At 40.2% G+C, this 19,254-nt stretch overlaps 1 protein-coding gene across 1 annotated transcript in view; it reads left to right on the forward strand.

Annotated features, from left to right (window-relative positions):
• Positions 1–19,254, forward strand: part of LOC106592657 (CUB and sushi domain-containing protein 3) — a 369,408-nt gene that overhangs the window by 283,340 nt on the left and 66,814 nt on the right. The window contains 1 exon segment of the mRNA XM_082968525.1: positions 7,616–7,795. Within this exon segment, the coding sequence (XP_082824651.1) occupies positions 7,616–7,795 (180 nt within the window).

The following is a 19,254-nucleotide window of genomic DNA, read 5'->3' on the forward strand; positions in this document are numbered from 1 at the left end:
GTCCTGGCGTCGTGAGGGAGCTTGTTCCACCATTGGGGTGCCAGAGCAGCGAACAGTTTTGACTGGGCTGAGCGGGAACTGTGCTTCCTCAGAGGTAGGGAGGCGAGCAGGCCAGAGGTGGATGAGCGCAGTGCCCTTGTTTGGGTGTAGGGCCTGATCAGAGCCTGAAGGTACGGAGGTGCCGTTCCCCTCACAGCTCCGTAGGCAAGCACCATGGTCTTGTAGCGGATGCGAGCTTCAACAGGAAGCCAGTGGAGAGAGCGGAGGAGCGGGGTGACGTGGGGAAGATGCCAGAGCTAAGGATGATGTTAAAGAGTTTTAGTATAGCCAATTGGAATTTGTTGTGTGTATATTATATAATTTCATTGAGGATACCATCAACACCACAGGCCTTTTAGAGTTGGAGGGTTTTTATGTTGTCCTGTAGTTCATTCAAGGTAATTGGAGAATCCAGTGGGTTCTGGTAGTCTTTAATAGTTGATTCTAAGATTTGTACTTGATCCTGTATATGTTTTTGGTCTTTGTTCTTTGTTATAGAGCCAAAAAGATTGGAGAAGTGGTTTACCCAGACATCTCTGTTTTGGATAGATAATTCTTCGTGTTGTTGTTTGTTTAGTGTTTTCCAATGTTCCCAGAAGTGGTTAGAGTGTATGGATTCTTCCATCACATTGAGCTGATTTCTGACGTGCTTCTTTTCCCATAGTGTATTTCTGTATTGTTTTAGTGATTCACCATAGGGAAGGAGTAGACTCAGGTCTTCTGTATTGTTTTAGTGATTCACCATAGTGAAGGAGTAGACTCAGGTTTTCTGTATTGTTTTAGTGATTCACCATAGTGAAGGAGTAGACTCAGGTCTTCTGTATTGTTTTAGTGATTCACCATAGTGAAGGAGTAGACTCAGGTTTTCTGTATTGTTTTAGTGATTCAACATAGTGAAGGAGTAGACTCAGGTCTTCTGTATTGTTTTAGTGATTCACCATAGTGAAGGAGTAGACTCAGGTTTTCTGTATTGTTTTAGTGATTCACCATAGTGAAGGAGTAGACTCAGGTCTTCTGTATTGTTTTAGTGATTCACCATAGGGAAGGAGTAGACTCAGGTTTTCTGTATTGTTTTAGTGATTCACCATAGTGAAGGAGTAGACTCAGGTCTTCTGTATTGTTTTAGTGATTCAACATAGTGAAGGAGTAGACTCAGGTTTTCAGGATTGTTTTAGTGATTCACCATAGTGAAGGAGTAGACTCAGGTTTTCTGTATTGTTTTAGTGATTCACCATAGTGAAGGAGTAGACTCAGGTTTTCTGTATTGTTTTAGTGATTCACCATAGTGAAGGAGTAGACTCAGGTTTTCTGTATTGTTTTAGTGATTCACCATAGTGAAGGAGTAGACTCAGGTCTTCTGTATTGTTTTAGTGATTCACCATAGTGAAGGAGTAGACTCAGGTTTTCTGTATTGTTTTAGTGATTCACCATAGTGAAGGAGTAGACTCAGGTTTTCTGTATTGTTTTAGTGATTCAACATAGTGAAGGCGTAGACTCAGGTCTTCTGTATTGTTTTAGTGATTCACCATAGTGAAGGAGTAGACTCAGGTCTTCTGTATTGTTTTAGTGATTCAACATAGTGAAGGAGTAGACTCAGGTTTTCTGTATTGTTTTAGTGATTCACCATAGTGAAGGAGTAGACTCAGGTTTTCTGTATTGTTTTAGTGATTCACCATAGTGAAGGAGTAGACTCAGGTCTTCTGTATTGTTTTAGTGATTCACCATAGTGAAGGAGTAGACTCAGGTCTTCTGTATTGTTTTAGTAATTCACCATAGTGAAGGCGTAGACTCAGGTTTTCTGTATTGTTTTAGTGATTCAACATAGTGAAGGAGTAGACTCAGGTTTTCTGTATTGTTTTAGTGATTCACCATAGTAAAGGAGTATACTCAGGTCTTCTGTATTGTTTTAGTAATTCACCATAGTGAAGGCGTAGACTCAGGTTTTCTGTATTGTTTTAGTGATTCAACATAGTGAAGGAGTAGACTCAGGTTTTCTGTATTGTTTTAGTGATTCACCATAGTGAAGGAGTATACTCAGGTCTTCTGTATTGTTTTAGTGATTCAACATAGTGAAGGAGTAGACTCAGGTTTTCTGGGTCTCTATGTTTTTGGTTGGACAGGTTTCTCAATTTCTTTCTTCGGTTTTTGCATTCTTCACCAAACCATTTGTCAGTGTTGTTCATTTTCTTTGGTTTTCTGTTAGACATTTTTAGATTAGATAGGGAAGCTGAGAGATCAAATATACTGTTTAGATTTTCTACTGCCAAGTTTACACCTTCACTATTACAGTGGAACGTTTTGTCCAGGAAGTTCTCTAAAAGGGATTGGATTTGTTGTTAGTTAGGACCAGAGATACCATACCTGTTAATATACAGTAGTCTGAATCTGTTAGTTACCATACCTGTTAATATACAGTAGTCTGAATCTGTTAGTTACCATACCTGTTAATATACAGTAGTCTGAATCTGTTAGTTACCATACCTGTTAATATACAGTAGTCTGAATCTGTTAGTTACCATACCTGTTAATATACAGTAGTCTGAATCTGTTAGTTACCATACCTGTTAATATACAGTAGTCTGAATCTGTTAGTTACCATACCTGTTAATATACAGTAGTCTGAATCTGTTAGTTACCATACCTGTTAATATACAGTAGTCTGAATCTGTTAGTTACCATACCTGTTAATATACAGTAGTCTGAACCTGTTAGTTACCATACCTGTTAATATACAGTAGTCTGAATCTGTTAGTTACCATACCTGTTAATATACAGTAGTCTGAATCTGTTAGTTACCATACCTGTTAATATACAGTAGTCTGAACCTGTTAGTTACCATACCTGTTAATATACAGTAGTCTGAATCTGTTAGTTACCATACCTGTTAATATACAGTAGTCTGAATCTGTTAGTCACCATACCTGTTAATATACAGTAGTCTGAATCTGTTAGTTACCATACCTGTTAATATACAGTAGTCTGAACCTGTTAGTTACCATACCTGTTAATATACAGTAGTCTGAATCTGTTAGTTACCATACCTGTTAATATACAGTAGTCTGAATCTGTTAGTTACCATACCTGTTAATATACAGTAGTCTGAATCTGTTAGTTACCATACCTGTTAATATACAGTAGTCTGAATCTGTTAGTTACCATACCTGTTAATATACAGCAGTCTGAAACTGTTAGTTACCATACCTGTTAATATACAGTAGTCTGAACCTGTTGTGATGGTATTATTGTTAGGAGCTAGCTAGACCATTTGGCCAGAGACACATAGCATTGGATGATTTATCGATTGTTCCATGGTTCCTCTTGTCCTCTCTCTCCCCACCAATCATGTGTTTACTGGTTGGTATAAATCTGTAGCAGCTTCCTGCCAATGTGTCCTCTCTCTGTCAGTGTATCTTTCTCTCTCTTTGTCTCCCTTTCTATCTCTCTTTGTCTCCCTTTCTATCTCTCTTTGTCTCTCTCTCTGTCTCTCTCTCTGTCTCTCTCTTTGTTTCCCTTTCTGTCTCTCTTTGTCTCCCTTTCTATCTCTCTTTGTCTCTCTCTTTGTCTCTCCCTTTGTCTCTCTCTTTGTCTCTCTGTCTGTCTCTCTGTCTCTCTCTCTCTCTGTCTCTCTGTCTCTCACTTTCCTTTCTGTCTCTCTTTCCTCTCTCTGTCTCTCTCTTTCCTCTCTCTCCTCTCTGTCTCTCTGTCTCTCTTTCCTCTCTCTCTCTCTCTCCTCTCTGTCTCTCTCTTTCCTCTCTCTGTCTCTCTTTCCTCTCTCTGTCTCTCTCTCTGTCTCTCTTTCCTCTCTGTCTCTCTCTTTCCTCTCTGTCTCTCTCTTTCCTCTCTGTCTCTCTCTTTCCTCTCTCTGTCTCTCTCTCTGTCTCTCTTTCCTCTCTGTCTCTCTCTTTCCTCTCTGTCTCTCTCTTTCCTCTCTGCTCTCTCTCTTTCCTCTCTCTGTCTCTCTCTTTCCTCTCTGTCTCTCTTTCCTCTCTCTGTCTCTCTCTTTCCTCTCTGTCTCTCTTTCCTCTCTCTGTCTCTCTCTTTCCTCTCTGTCTCTCTCTTTCCTCTCTCTGTCTCTCTCTTTCCTCTCTGTCTCTCTTTCCTCTCTCTGTCTCTCTTTCCTCTCTCTGTATCTCTCTTTCCTCTCTCTCTCTCTCTCTTTCCTCTCTCTGTATCTCTTTCCTCTCTCTGTCTCTGTCTCTCTTTCCTCTCTCTCTCTCTCTTTCCTCTCTCTCTCTCCTCTCTGTCTCTCTCTCCTCTCTGTATCTCTTTCCTCTCTCTGTATCTCTCTTTCCTCTCTCTGTATCTCTCTTTCCTCTCTCTCTCTCTCTCTCTCTCTTTCCTCTCTCTGTCTCTCTTTCCTCTCTCTCTCTCTCTCTTTCCTCTCTCTGTCTCTCTCGATTCAGACAATTTTTTTAGAGCGGATGGTCAGGGGGCCGGAACATCATTATGAATAATTAGTAGACTGCAAATCGACCACAAATTGTTTGTCTGTTTTTTTGGCTCAGAAAACATTGGCCGCCAAATACAATCACCCGGGCCAAATTCGACCCGCGGCCCACCAGTTGTGGAACCCTGAGATACAGCATAGTTACTGAGGCTCCAATGAAAAGCTCCGTTCTATTGTTGAACAGATGAACTCAGCATCCCACAGCTCTCTCTACATTACAATGGCTGTGTCCCAAACGGAACCCTATTCCCTATGTATGTCTCCACCATAACCCTATGGGCCCTGGTCAAAAGCAGTGCACTACATAGGAAATAGGGTGTCATTTTGGGAAGATTGTCCTGACTGGCTGACGGGCAGAGTGAATCAGAGATACTTTTACATTAACCTTGCCCCTAAGGTGAACGTAAGACTGAGCCTAGCTTTCGTATTACTGGTTGGAATTTACTTCTGATCTTGTTTGAGATGTTATATTTGTTTAAAGTTTAATCAACAGTTGGTAGAAACTAAAACCGTGTTTTATGGATGTACTGCTGCGGCTATTCTGTTGTGATAAAATGCTTCGTTTTGCCGTTTCCTGACCGTTCACGATCTTCTATTCAGGCCTATAGAAGTGTCTTTCAGGACCACACGACAACTCGAAGCAGACACAGAGAAATCTACCTCTGATTGTATATGACATGTTATGGCATGTCGACAACGGTAGTCAGAGTCGGCGTATACAGTGGGGGTCCGAAATTATTGGCACCCTTGATAAAGATGAGCAATAATGACTGTTTAAAATATATATTTTAAATACTGAGCTATATTGTATAAGAATTTTTGGGGGTGGAAATTAAATTGTTTTATACTAATACACTTTCTCAGAGGAAGAGATTTTATTTAACAAGAAATGTAAAAACAATCTCTAAAAGTTATGGGTCAAAATGATTGACACCCCTAAAGATTGTAATAAATAAATTAATGTTAAGTTTAATATTTGGTCCCAATTGGTCGGCATCTGGCCGTAAGGCGCTACAGAGGGAAGTGTGTACGGCCCAGTACATCACTGGGGCCAAGCTTCCTGCCGTCCAGGACCTATATAATAGGCGGTGTCAGAGGAAAGCCCATAAAATAGTCAGAGACTCCAGTCAGCCAAGTCATAGACTGTTCTCTCTGCTTCCGCATGGCAAGCAGTACCGGATTCTAGGACCAAAAGGCTCCTTAACAGCTTCTACCCCCAAGCCATAAGACTGCTGAACAATTAATCAAATGGCCACCCAGACTATTTACATTGACCCCCCCCCCCCATTTGTTTTGTACACTGCTGCTACTCGCTGTTTATTATCTATGCATAGTCACTTCACCCCTACCTACATGTACAAATGACCTCTAACCTGTACCCCGGCACATTGACTCGGTACCGGTACCCCCTGTATATAGCCATGTTATTGTTATTTTATTGTGTTACTTTAAAAAAAATATTTAGTTTATTTGGTAAATATTTTCTTAACTCTTCTTGAACTGCACTGTTAGTTAAGGGCTTGTAAGTCAGCATTTCACGGTAAAGTCTACACTTGTATTCGGCTTATAAAGTTTGATTTGATATATTCTGTCTCCTCTGACGGTATGACATCTCACTGCCACCTCAGGTGTCTTGGACCTCCCACCCCTACGGGAGGGCAGCTCTTCTCTGTCCTGGCACCCCAACGGTGGAGCCAGCTTCCCCTGAAGCTAGGACAGCAGAGACCCTGCTCAAAACATCTGAAACCCTACCTCTTCAAACAGTATCTTATATAACCCTCCTCCTCACCTCCACCCCCGGCCACCGAATGAAATTGGTTTAGTAATAATAAAATAAATCCAATCCTCAACCAGCACTTGACCCCCCCACACCTCCTTCCAAGCTCTGGCTCTACTGTTAGCTACTTTATGGAGGAGAAATGTACTTTCTATGTCAGTGATATGTGGTTGTCCCACCTAGCTGAGATGAATGCACTAACTTTTAGTCGCTCTGGATAAGAGTGTCTCCTAAATGACTAAATATGGTTCGTTTTTACAAACAGTCTTCCCTGTGGCTCAGTTGGTAGAGCATGGTGTTTGCAACGCCAGCATGGTGTGTGCAACGCCAGGGTTGTGGGTTCGATTCCCACGGGTGGCCAGTACAAAAAAAAAAAAAAAAATGTATGAAATGTATGTATCCACTACTGTAAGTTGCTCTGGATAAGAGCGTCTGCTAAATGACAAAATAATAATAATAATAATAATAATAATGGTGTATGACATCATCTCCTCTGACTGTATGACATCATCTCCTCAAACTGTATTTTGGCAACAGTTACCAGAATTTGAGATACTGTGTGACATCTTACTGTAAGTGGGATATGTGATGACGTCGTATGACATGTCGATAAAGGTTTTGTCTTGTCCCCCAGGGTCTGAGTTCTTAGAACGCAAGACTACACTGGTACAGTATTTTACCGTAAATTCCAAATAAACTATACAGTAATGTTCTGCTGAACTTACTGGTAACTGGCTGCCAGTAAGTTACCGTAAAAATATGTTTTTTTTTTTTTTACAATGTACTTTAACAAAGACTTTACTGAGCCTAGGTCACATTACTTCAATGTCTTTTCATGCACTTTATCTAATTAATGTTCAGTTAAACATTTACTGGTCTGTGTTTTATTGATGTGCTGCTACAGCAGCTATATTATCAGTCTGTGTTTTATTGATGTGCTGCTACAGCAGCTTTATTATCAGTCTGTGTTTTATTGATGTGCTGCTACAGCAGCTATATTATCAGTCTGTGTTTTATTGATGTGCTGCTACAGCAGCTATATTATCAGTCTGTGTTTTATTGATGTGCTGCTACCATCAGGTCACAGATCTGTTCACTATGTAACCAGCTTATCTTAATGTATTCATGACAACCACTGATCTGGGACCAGGCTATAACACAACCACTGATCTGGGACCAGGCTATAACACAACCACTGATCTGGGACCAGGCTATAACACAACCACTGATCTGGGACCAGGCTATAACACAAACACTGATCTGGGACCAGGCTATAACACAAACACTGATCTTTCAAGATGTTGATGTAATGTTGATCACTCTCCCTGTCTGTCTCTGTATTGTCTCACCAGTGATCAGCTGTGTAGACCCAGGTGTTCCTGCTAATGGTCTGAGGTTTGGAGAGGACTTCACTGTGGCCCAGAACATCACCTTCATGTGCCAGCCTGGCTACCTGATAGAGGCAGGCGGGGCCACAACTCGCACCTGTACCCACAATGGCACCTGGAGCGCCATCACACCCATCTGCAAAGGTACAACATCTGATGATGGTGGTGTGAAGATGATGGTGATGATGATGAAGATGAGGGTGATGATGATGGTGATGATGATGAAGGCGAGGGTGATGATGATAGTGATGATGATGGTGATGGTAATGATGAAGATGAGGGTGATGATGATGGAGATGAGGGTGATGATGATGGTGATGGTAATGATGAAGATGAGGGTGATGATGAAGATGGTGGTGGGGATGATGATGGTGGTGGTGGTGGTGAAGATGAGGGTGATGATGAGGATGGTGGTGATGAAGATGAGGGTGATGATGAGGATGGTGTTGATGATGAGGGTGATGATGAAGATGAGGGTGATGATGAGGATGGTGGTGGGGATGATGATGATGGTGGTGATGATGATGGTGATGGTGGTGGTGATGATGATGGTGGTGGTGATGATGAGGGTGATGATGAAGATGAGGGTGATGATGAGGATGGTGGTGATGATGAAGATGAGGGTGATGATGATGGTGGTGGTGGTGATGAAGATTGTGGTGATGGTGGTGGTGATGATGATGGTAGTGGTGATGATGAGGGTGGTGATGAAGATGAGGGTGATGATGATGGTGGTGGTGATGAAGGTGATGATGATGAAGATGAGGGTGATGATGACGGTGGTGGTGATGATGAGGATAATGATGATGGTGGTGGTGATGATGATTGTGATGATGAAGATGAGGATGATGATGATGGTGGTGGTGATGAAGGTGATGATGATGAAGATGAGGGTGATGATGATGGTGGTGGTGATGATGATGATAGGGGCCCGTTCAGATTACAGGAAAGAAAATATGTCACAAAGCCATTTTATTAGATGTAGTTAGCAAAATTCCGTTAACTTTCCCCAAATTTCCTGGTTTCCAAGAAATCCTGGTTTGAGGATTCCTGGATTTCCTACATATTCCCTCGTAATTCCAGGATTCTTTCAACCAGGATTACTTGAAAAACGGGGAATTTTGGCAAAAGTTACCAGAATTTTGCTACCCTTGTTCTAATCAATTATTCTGTCAGCTAAAACCAATGAAATATCTTCCTTCCACAAGCAGTGTCAACAGACCCTTTACTCAAGTCTCCCTGTGATGTCAATGAGTGATTTTAGGAGAAAGTCCAAGTTGTATCGTTATCTCAACTGTGCGTCAGGCCCTAGATGATGACAGTGATGAGTGAAGAAGCTCTAGTCTATATCACACATGATTATCAGCTACAGTGTTGTAATGTCAGAATCATACGCCTGGCTCCTCTTCTGTTCTGCTTAGATGAACATTCAACGTTACTCTGTGTCATAGGAATTTTTCTATCCCAATGATAATAATGAACAATCAATAAGCTTTGACTAATTCCCAAGGTTTGTAAGACAATGGTTTAATAATTAGGCAAGGACTCAGCTTTCTGCAAAAGGTTCGTACGGTTTATTCAGAGAACGTTCTGCCCAACATTAACAAAGATGTTCATTTTATCCTCTCTCTCCGCTTACGCACACACCTCCACACCAACAGTAGATAACCTACGCACACACATACACACAAACAGTAGGTGAACAGTATCTCTCCCTTGACTTCCCACCACTGTTAATCACTATCCAGCGCTGTCTGTTCCTTTCCCCCCGAGATTAGGAAACCTTGAGGGTCACTCCCTTTCTCCTCTAAATGAATCCAAGTTCCTCAGCTGTCGGGTCAAGCACAGTCTACTTGTCGTTATCTTAGGCCCACTAAAACACACACACACACACACATTTTGTCCCGGGCCTCTACTAGACCTTATGGGACTAACGTTCAGTACATTATTTATTCATTATCCATGCTACATAACTACTAATTAATAATGGATTATTGATTCATTTACCTTTATTAGATAATTCTCTTATCATTCCACCCTTAAATGACTAATAATACACATTGATTATCAAATGCTATATGGAAACATAATTGTGATACAAGGATTAGCCAAACCAATACATGTATATACATCCGATACTCATCAATGACTGTCCTGGGCCTATTTCCAATTATGACACTTCGTTTACAGGATTTTCATCATAATTATCATTAAAGGAACAGTCAATCTAAACGTTGAAAATGGTTTCATCAAACATTGGCTCCTCATGGTTAAAAGAAACGGAGCCATCTTCCTGGCCTGGAGGCCCGTGTTCGTCCTCCCACTGATCGGAGCTCGGAATGGGTCCATATCTCACCGTCTGCTGCGTCATCGATCTCTCTAGAGTTCTGGTGATTGAACCTTTCATACTTGGCATATACTCATCAATCACACAATATCAACACACTAATACAGGTGAAAGCAGCCCATAATAGAGTTCTTACAACACTTTTCCATTTCCCAAACATGAGCTGTGTTATCAGGAATGTACATACAGCAATGAACCTAATCATTCTACCTACACCGCCCTCTTCGGCCAATAACATATCGAGAGTCAGTCTATTTTACCAGGTCATGAGGGAGGTGGCGGATAATTGGTCAGAGAACCTCTTTACTGCATCACCGGTTTCATTCATGAATCTCTGTTGAATATAAAAGATGTCATTAATCCCATCCACATTTTTATTTATTGTCAACCACCAAAATAATGTAGTGTTAAAGCCTTCACATATTTGATTCATAGCTTTGTATTCATCTGGAACTTCCCTGGGGATGCCAATAGCATCCATCTAGACAAAGCTACTCCCATCCTGATCAAAACTCCTCCTGTGCCTACTTTAGCCTCTTATAACTGGCCTCTGATGACTAACTCGAACTGGTTGGACCAATAACCCCAGGGCGCAAGTTCCTAACCACCCTTTGTGGTAATTTCTGTCGTATGCGTCCTTTGCTGGTAATAGCCCACCCTACATCAGTTATAGGTGCTGTGAGGTTAAGAATTTTCTCCTGTACTTCTAAACCTAAGTCAGTCACATTAACGATTGTATTACAGCCATTAAAATCATCTAAGTTCTCGGTGCCATTCTTGTATCTATAACGCTGGTACTCATCAGGAATTTAAGGTGAACCGAGGTGGGTTGGCTGAGTACTTCAATCTGGCCCACCCAATCCCTGTAAAGTTATTTGCTTTCCTAGGGAATTGTTTAATGTTTACCTTAAATTCTACATCTTGATCTTCTTTGGCTCCTTATTCTGTACGTCACTCATCAGTGTATTATATAGTTTATCTTTTCATTCTTATGAATGACAACAGTGTCGTATGATTAGTACCGGAAGGTGGTGGATCTGAATGTATCAGAAAGGTTACCAAGACTACGATGCAGCTCAGAGTCTCTACTCTTCCCAAAAACCGCCAACCCTCTCCTGCCCTTAGTCTCTCTGCTAGGTACCACCCCATACTCACACCTCTAGGAGCACACACAGTGATGAACGGTCGGGATAGGAAATCTTCGTTAAGGAGGTATCCCCCGGACCCTGTTGGTACTCGGTTCTTCTCCTAACTCTGTGTGTGATCAGCAGTGCTCATATGTGTACATACCTTCTTGCAGTGGGTAACGTGGACCCAAGTGACTCTCTCAGCTTTTCTAATGGCAAAGGCAGTGGTTTAACAGAACCTGGTATGGGCCTTCCCAACGGGGCTGCTTCCAGTCTTTTCTCCTCAGGGACTGGATCCACACCCAGTCTCCTGGTTGGATTGAGTGAATCACCTTCTCCTGTAATTCACCTGTTGGACACAAAATCTTGGACATACGGGTTTGGTCAACAAACAGTCTTCTCATGTGCTCTGCTAGTATTTCTTCAACTTCTATGTCTGCTTGTTCTATTCTCCCTAACTCTGGCATTCTATAGGCTCTACCTGATTAGCTAAAATGTCATCCATTATTTAAAGAGATAGATCCTAGTAAACCAACTCTAGGGATAATATCTTGACCTAATATTTTAGCTGCCATAATCATGTCCACCAAGTAAGTTGGGAACGCTTCTACTATTTGCTATACTTATCTATTATTGTTAAACACCCCTTCTTCCCCTCACATCGGAATAGTTCAATAAGGTCCATTTCCAAATGTTGGAATGGATATTCTACCATTAAGTAGTTATCCTCTAGACCATTAAGTAGTTATCCTCTAGGCCATTAAGTAGTTATCCTCTAGGCCATTAAGTAGTTATCCTCTAGGCCATTAAGTAGTTACCCTCTAGACCATTAAGTAGTTATCCTCTAGACCATTAAGTAGTTATCCTCTAGGCCATTAAGTAGTTATCCTCTAGGCCATTAAGTAGTTATCCTCTAGGCCATTAAGTAGTTATCCTCTAGGCCATTAAGTAGTTATCCTCTAGGCCATTAAGTAGTTATCCACTAGGCCATTAAGTAGTTATCCTCTAGGCCATTAAGTAGTTATCCTCTAGGCCATTAAGTAGTTATCCTCTAGGCCATTAAGTAGTTATCCTCTAGGCCATTAAGTAATTATCCTCTAGGCCATTAAGTAGTTATCCTCTAGGCCATTAAGTAGTTATCCTCTAGGCCATTAAGTAGTTATCCTCTAGACCATTAAGTAGTTATCCTCTAGACCATTAAGTAGTTATCCTCTAGGCCATTAAGTAGTTATCCTCTAGACCATTAAGTAGTTATCCTCTAGACCATTAAGTAGTTATCCTCTAGACCATTAAGTAGTTATCCTCTAGGCCATTAAGTAGTTATCCTCTAGGCCATTAAGTAGTTATCCTCTAGGCCATTAAGTAGTTATCCTCTAGGCCATTAAGTAGTTATCCTCTGTGCCATTAAGTAGTTATCCTCTAGGCCATTAAGTAGTTATCCTCTAGGCCATTAAGTAGTTATTAAGTAGTTATCCTCTAGGCCATTAAGTAGTTATCCTCTAGGCCATTAAGTAGTTATCCTCTAGACCATTAAGTAGTTATCCTCTAGGCCATTAAGTAGTTATCCTCTAGGACATTAAGTAGTTGCCCTCTAGACCATTAAGTAGTTATCCTCTAGGCCATTAAGTAGTTATCCTCTAGGCCATTAAGTAGTTATCCTCTAGGCCATTAAGTAGTTATCCTCTAGGCCATTAAGTAGTTATTAAGTAGTTATCCTCTAGGCCATTAAGTAGTTATCCTCTAGACCATTAAGTAGTTATCCTCTAGGCCATTAAGTAGTTATCCTCTAGACCATTAAGTAGTTATCCTCTAGGCCATTAAGTAGTTATCCTCTAGGCCATTAAGTAGTTATCCTCTAGGCCATTAAGTAGTTATCATCTAGGCCATTAAGTAGTTATCCTCTAGGCCATTAAGTAGTTATCCTCTAGGCCATTAAGTAGTTATCATCTAGGCCATTAAGTAGTTATCCTCTAGGCCATTAAGTAGTTATCCTCTAGGCCATTAAGTAGTTATCCTCTAGGCCATTAAGTAGTTATCCTCTAGACCATTAAGTAGTTATCCTCTAGGCCATTAAGTAGTTATCCTCTAGGCCATTAAGTAGTTATCCTCTAGACCATTAAGTAGTTATCCTCTAGACCATTAAGTAGTTATCCTCTAGACCATTAAGTAGTTATCCTCTAGGCCATTAAGTAGTTATCCTCTAGGCCATTAAGTAGTTATCCTCTAGGCCATTAAGTAGTTATCCTCTAGGCCATTAAGTAGTTATCCTCTGTGCCATTAAGTAGTTATCCTCTAGGCCATTAAGTAGTTATCCTCTAGGCCATTAAGTAGTTATTAAGTAGTTATCCTCTAGGCCATTAAGTAGTTATCCTCTAGGCCATTAAGTAGTTATCCTCTAGACCATTAAGTAGTTATCCTCTAGGCCATTAAGTAGTTATCCTCTAGGCCATTAAGTAATTATCCTCTAGGCCATTAAGTAGTTATCCTCTAGGCCATTAAGTAGTTATCCTCTAGGCCATTAAGTAGTTATCCTCTAGACCATTAAGTAGTTATCCTCTAGACCATTAAGTAGTTATCCTCTAGGCCATTAAGTAGTTATCCTCTAGACCATTAAGTAGTTATCCTCTAGACCATTAAGTAGTTATCCTCTAGACCATTAAGTAGTTATCCTCTAGGCCATTAAGTAGTTATCCTCTAGGCCATTAAGTAGTTATCCTCTAGGCCATTAAGTAGTTATCCTCTAGGCCATTAAGTAGTTATCCTCTAGGCCATTAAGTAGTTATCCTCTAGGCCATTAAGTAGTTATCCTCTAGGCCATTAAGTAGTTATCCTCTAGGCCATTAAGTAGTTATCCTCTAGGCCATTAAGTAGTTATCCTCTAGGCCATTAAGTAGTTATCCTCTAGGCCATTAAGTAGTTATCCTCTAGGCCATTAAGTAGTTATCCTCTAGGCCATTAAGTAGTTATCCTCTAGGCCATTAAGTAGTTATCCTCTAGGCCATTAAGTAGTTATCCTCTAGACCATTAAGTAGTTATCCTCTAGGCCATTAAGTAGTTATCCTCTAGGCCATTAAGTAGTTATCCTCTAGGCCATTAAGTAGTTATCCTCTAGGCCATTAAGTAGTTATTAAGTAGTTATCCTCTAGGCCATTAAGTAGTTATCCTCTAGGCCATTAAGTAGTTATCCTCTAGGCCATTAAGTAGTTATCCTCTAGGCCATTAAGTAGTTATCCTCTAGGCCATTAAGTAGTTATCATCTAGGCCATTAAGTAGTTATCCTCTAGGCCATTAAGTAGTTATCCTCTAGACCATTAAGTAGTTATCCTCTAGGCCATTAAGTAGTTATCCTCTAGGCCATTAAGTAGTTATCATCTAGGCCATTAAGTAGTTATCCTCTAGGCCATTAAGTAGTTATCCTCTAGGCCATTAAGTAGTTATCCTCTAGGCCATTAAGTAGTTATCCTCTAGACCATTAAGTAGTTATCCTCTAGGCCATTAAGTAGTTATCCTCTAGGCCATTAAGTAGTTATCATCTAGGCCATTAAGTAGTTATCCTCTAGGCCATTAAGTAGTTATCCTCTAGGCCATTAAGTAGTTATCCTCTAGGCCATTAAGTAGTTATCCTCTAGGCCATTAAGTAGTTATCCTCTAGGCCATTAAGTAGTTATCCTCTAGGCCATTAAGTAGTTATCCTCTAGGCCATTAAGTAGTTATCCTCTAGACCATTAAGTAGTTATCCTCTAGACCATTAAGTAGTTATCCTCTAGGCCATTAAGTAGTTATCCTCTAGACCATTAAGTAGTTATCCTCTAGGCCATTAAGTAGTTACCCTCTAGGCCATTAAGTAGTTATCCTCTAGGCCATTAAGTAGTTATCCTCTAGGCCATTAAGTAGTTATCCTCTAGGCCATTAAGTAGTTATCCTCTAGGCCATTAAGTAGTTATCCTCTAGGCCATTAAGTAGTTATCCTCTAGGCCATTAAGTAGTTATCCTCTAGGCCATTAAGTAGTTATCCTCTAGACCATTAAGTAGTTATCCTCTAGACCATTAAGTAGTTATCCTCTAGACCATTAAGTAGTTATCCTCTAGGCCATTAAGTAGTTATCCTCTAGGCCATTAAGTAGTTATCCTCTAGGTCATTAAGTAGTTACCCTCTAGGCCATTAAGTAGTTATCCTCTAGGCCATTAAGTAGTTATCCTCTAGACCATTAAGTAGTTATCCTCTAGGCCATTAAGTAGTTATCCTCTAGACCATTAAGTAGTTATCCTCTAGGCCATTAAGTAGTTATCCTCTAGGCCATTAAGTAGTTATTAAGTAGTTACCCTCTAGGCCATTAAGTAGTTATTCTCTAGGCCATTAAGTAGTTACCCTCTAGACCATTAAGTAGTTATCCTCTAGGCCATTAAGTAGTTATCCTCTAGGCCATTAAGTAGTTATCCTCTAGGCCATTAAGTAGTTATCCTCTAGACCATTAAGTAGTTATCCTCTAGGCCATTAAGTAGTTATCCTCTAGGCCATTAAGTAGTTATCCTCTAGACCATTAAGTAGTTATCCTCTAGGCCATTAAGTAGTTATCCTCTAGGCCATTAAGTAGTTATCCTCTAGGCCATTAAGTAGTTATCCTCTAGGCCATTAAGTAGTTATTAAGTAGTTACCCTCTAGGCCATTAAGTAGTTATCCTCTAGGCCATTAAGTAGTTATCCTCTAGGCCATTAAGTAGTTATTAAGTAGTTATCCTCTAGGCCATTAAGTAGTTATCCTCTAGGTCATTAAGTAGTTACCCTCTAGGCCATTAAGTAGTTATCCTCTAGGCCATTAAGTAGTTATCCTCTAGGCCATTAAGTAGTTATTAAGTAGTTACCCTCTAGGCCATTAAGTAGTTATCCTCTAGGCCATTAAGTAGTTACCCTCTAGGCCATTAAGTAGTTATCCTCTGTGCCATTAAGTAGTTATCCTCTAGGACATTAAGTAGTTATCCTCTAGGCCATTAAGCAGTTATCCTCTAGACCATTAAGTAGTTACCCTCTAGGCCATTAAGTAGTTATCCTCTAGGCCATTAAGTAGTTATCCTCTAGGCCATTAAGTAGTTATCCTCTAGGCCATTAAGTAGTTACCCTCTAGGCCATTAAGTAGTTATCCTCTAGGCCATTAAGTAGTTATCCTCTAGGCCATTAAGTAGTTATCCTCTAGGCCATTAAGTAGTTACCCTCTAGGCCATTAAGTAGTTATCCTCTAGGCCATTAAGTAGTTATCCTCTAGGCCATTAAGTAGTTATCCTCTAGGCCATTAAGTAGTTATCCTCTAGGCCATTAAGTAGTTATCCTCTAGGACATTAAGTAGTTATTAAGTAGTTACCCTCTAGGCCATTAAGTAGTTATCCTCTAGGCCATTAAGTAGTTATCCTCTAGGCCATTAAGTAGTTATTAAGTAGTTATCCTCTAGGCCATTAAGTAGTTACCCTCTAGACCATTAAGTAGTTATCCTCTAGGCCATTAAGTAGTTATCCTCTAGGACATTAAGTAGTTATCCTCTAGGCCATTAAGTAGTTATCCTCTAGGCCATTAAGTAGTTATCCTCTAGGCCATTTAGTAGTTATCCTCTAGGACATTAAGTAGTTATCCTCTAGGCCATTAAGTAGTTATCCTCTAGGCCATTAAGTAGTTATTAAGTAGTTGTCCTCTAGGCCATTAAGTAGTTACCCTCTAGGCCATTAAGTAGTTATTAAGTAGTTATCCTCTAGGCCACCACTCTTTAAAAACCTGCAGTGTTTCCTAACCTGTTCTATCACCTGCTCAGCCCATGTATCAATATTGCTGCATATCTAAACAATGTCTTTGGTAAGATTAGTAAATTATCCTTATGTCAGACCTTATCTTATAGGATTGCCCCTTTCATTTTCCACATGTCCAATTCTTCCTGGGGCATTCGTTCTTGGCTATCCTGTAACAATTCTCTGTCAAGTGTCTTATCTTCTTTAAGATGTATCTGTGCTGCTTTGTATGGTTTTAAATGCCTATGTGCTTGTCTGTGTAAATAGTAACTTTTCTCTCCTTTCTTATCTCGCCGGCTCTAGTCAGTGCTACTATTTCGGCCTGTGCAGAATAGTGTCTGGGCAATGCTTCAGTGTCTAACACCTTAGTTCCTGAAACCAACTAAGCTTTCATTCCCCTTTTAGTTCGGGTAACAACTACTTTCAACAAAATGATCATATCTCCTCTTAGCAAATTTACCAAACATAAACTTAAAATCAAAACTAAATACCTGCCTCTCCTCCTAACTTTTTTCATATATATATATATATATTTAAAACCAATGGAGCCGATAGTCTCTCCATGAATTAATATCCTAAAGCTAAGCGGACCAAATTCTCTTCCTATCTTCTCCTCCTGGCCCCCCTCCTTTCATCCTGCTACTCCCCAACCCTCAAGGTTTCAGCAGTGCGGGGGAGGACTTCTCCGTCTGCACTTCCTTCTATCTGTCAGTCGCTCTTTCTCATAACAGTCAGTGTTAAATACTGGTTGTTTCCAAATAATAACTAAATGTCTCACTGTCTCCCTGGTTGCACTACTGGAATTTAGAAAAATCTACGTGTCTATGGTAGTAATATCTAGATTATGACATCGTTAACCTCTATGGGCTAGGTGGGACGTCACCGTCCCACTCTATTCAACAGCCAGTGGAACAGCGTGGCGCGAAATACAAAAACCTCAAAAATGTAATAATTAAAAATGTTCAACCATACGACTATTTTACACCATTTTAACGATAAGACTCTCGTTAATCTAACCACATTGTCCGATTTCAAAAAGGCTTTATAGCGAAAGCAAAACATTAGATTATGTTAGGAGAGTACATAGCCCAAAATAGTCACACAGACATTTTTCAAGCAAGCATATATGTCACAGAAACCCAAAACACAGCTAAATGAAGCACTAACCTTTGATGATCTTCATCAGATGACACTCCTAGGACATTATGTTATACAATACATGCATGTTTTGTTCAATCAAGTTCATATTTATATCAAAAAACAGCTTTTTACATTGGCGTGTGATGTTCAGAAAATGTATCCCCACCAAAAGCTTCCGGTGAATTTACTAAATTACTCACGATAAACGTTCACAAAAAACATAACAATTATTTTAAGAATTATAGATACAGAACTACTTTATGCAATCGCGGTGTCCGATTTTAAAATAGCTTTTCGGTGAAAGCACATTTTGCAATATTCTGAGTAGATAGCCCGGCCATCACAGGCTAGCTATTTTGACACCCACCAAGTTTGGTACTCACCAAACTCAGATTTACTATAAGAAAAATTGGATTACCTTTGCTGTTCTTCATCAGAATGCACTCCCAGGACTTCTACTTCAACAACAAATGTTGGTTTGGTTCGAAATACTCCATAGTTATATCCAAATAGCGGTGTTTTGTTCGTGCGTTCAAGACACTATCCGAAGGGTAATGAAGGGTGACGCCCCGGCGCGTATCGTGACAAAGAAAATCTAAATATTCCATTACCGTACTTCGAAGCATGTCAAACGCTGTTTAAAATCAATTTTTATGCGATCTTTCTTGTAAAATAGCGATAATATTCCGACCGGGAGACATCGTTTTCGTTCAAAGACTGAAAATGTAAAATGGACTCTTCACGTGCACGCGCGCACCCGTTTCATTGTTCTCAGATCGACCACTATCCAAATGCGCTACTGTTTTTCAGCCAGAGACTGCAGAGTCATCATTCGACGTTCTGGCGCCTTCTGAGAGCCTATGGGAGCCTTAGAAAGTGTCACGTTACAGCAGAGATCCTCTGTTTTCAACAAAGAGGCTAAAGAAGGCCAAGAAATGGTCAGAGAGGGCACTTCCTGTTTGGAATCTTCTCAGGTTTTGGCCTGCCATGTGAGTTCTGTTATACTCACAGACACCATTCAAACAGTTTTAGAAACTTTAGGGTGTTTTCTATCCAAATCAAACAATTATATGCATATTCTAGTTTCTGGGCAGGAGTAATAAACAGATTAAATCAGGTACGTTTTTTATCCGGCCGTGAAAATACTGCCCCCTATCCTAAACAGGTTAACCTAAGTCTTACCATTATTAGACTTATTCTTGCTAACTCAATAACCTT

This window comes from Salmo salar, chromosome 02 (genome assembly GCF_965601325.2).
Source record: "Salmo salar chromosome 02, fSalSal1, whole genome shotgun sequence".
Taxonomy (NCBI): Eukaryota; Metazoa; Chordata; class Actinopteri; order Salmoniformes; family Salmonidae; genus Salmo; species Salmo salar.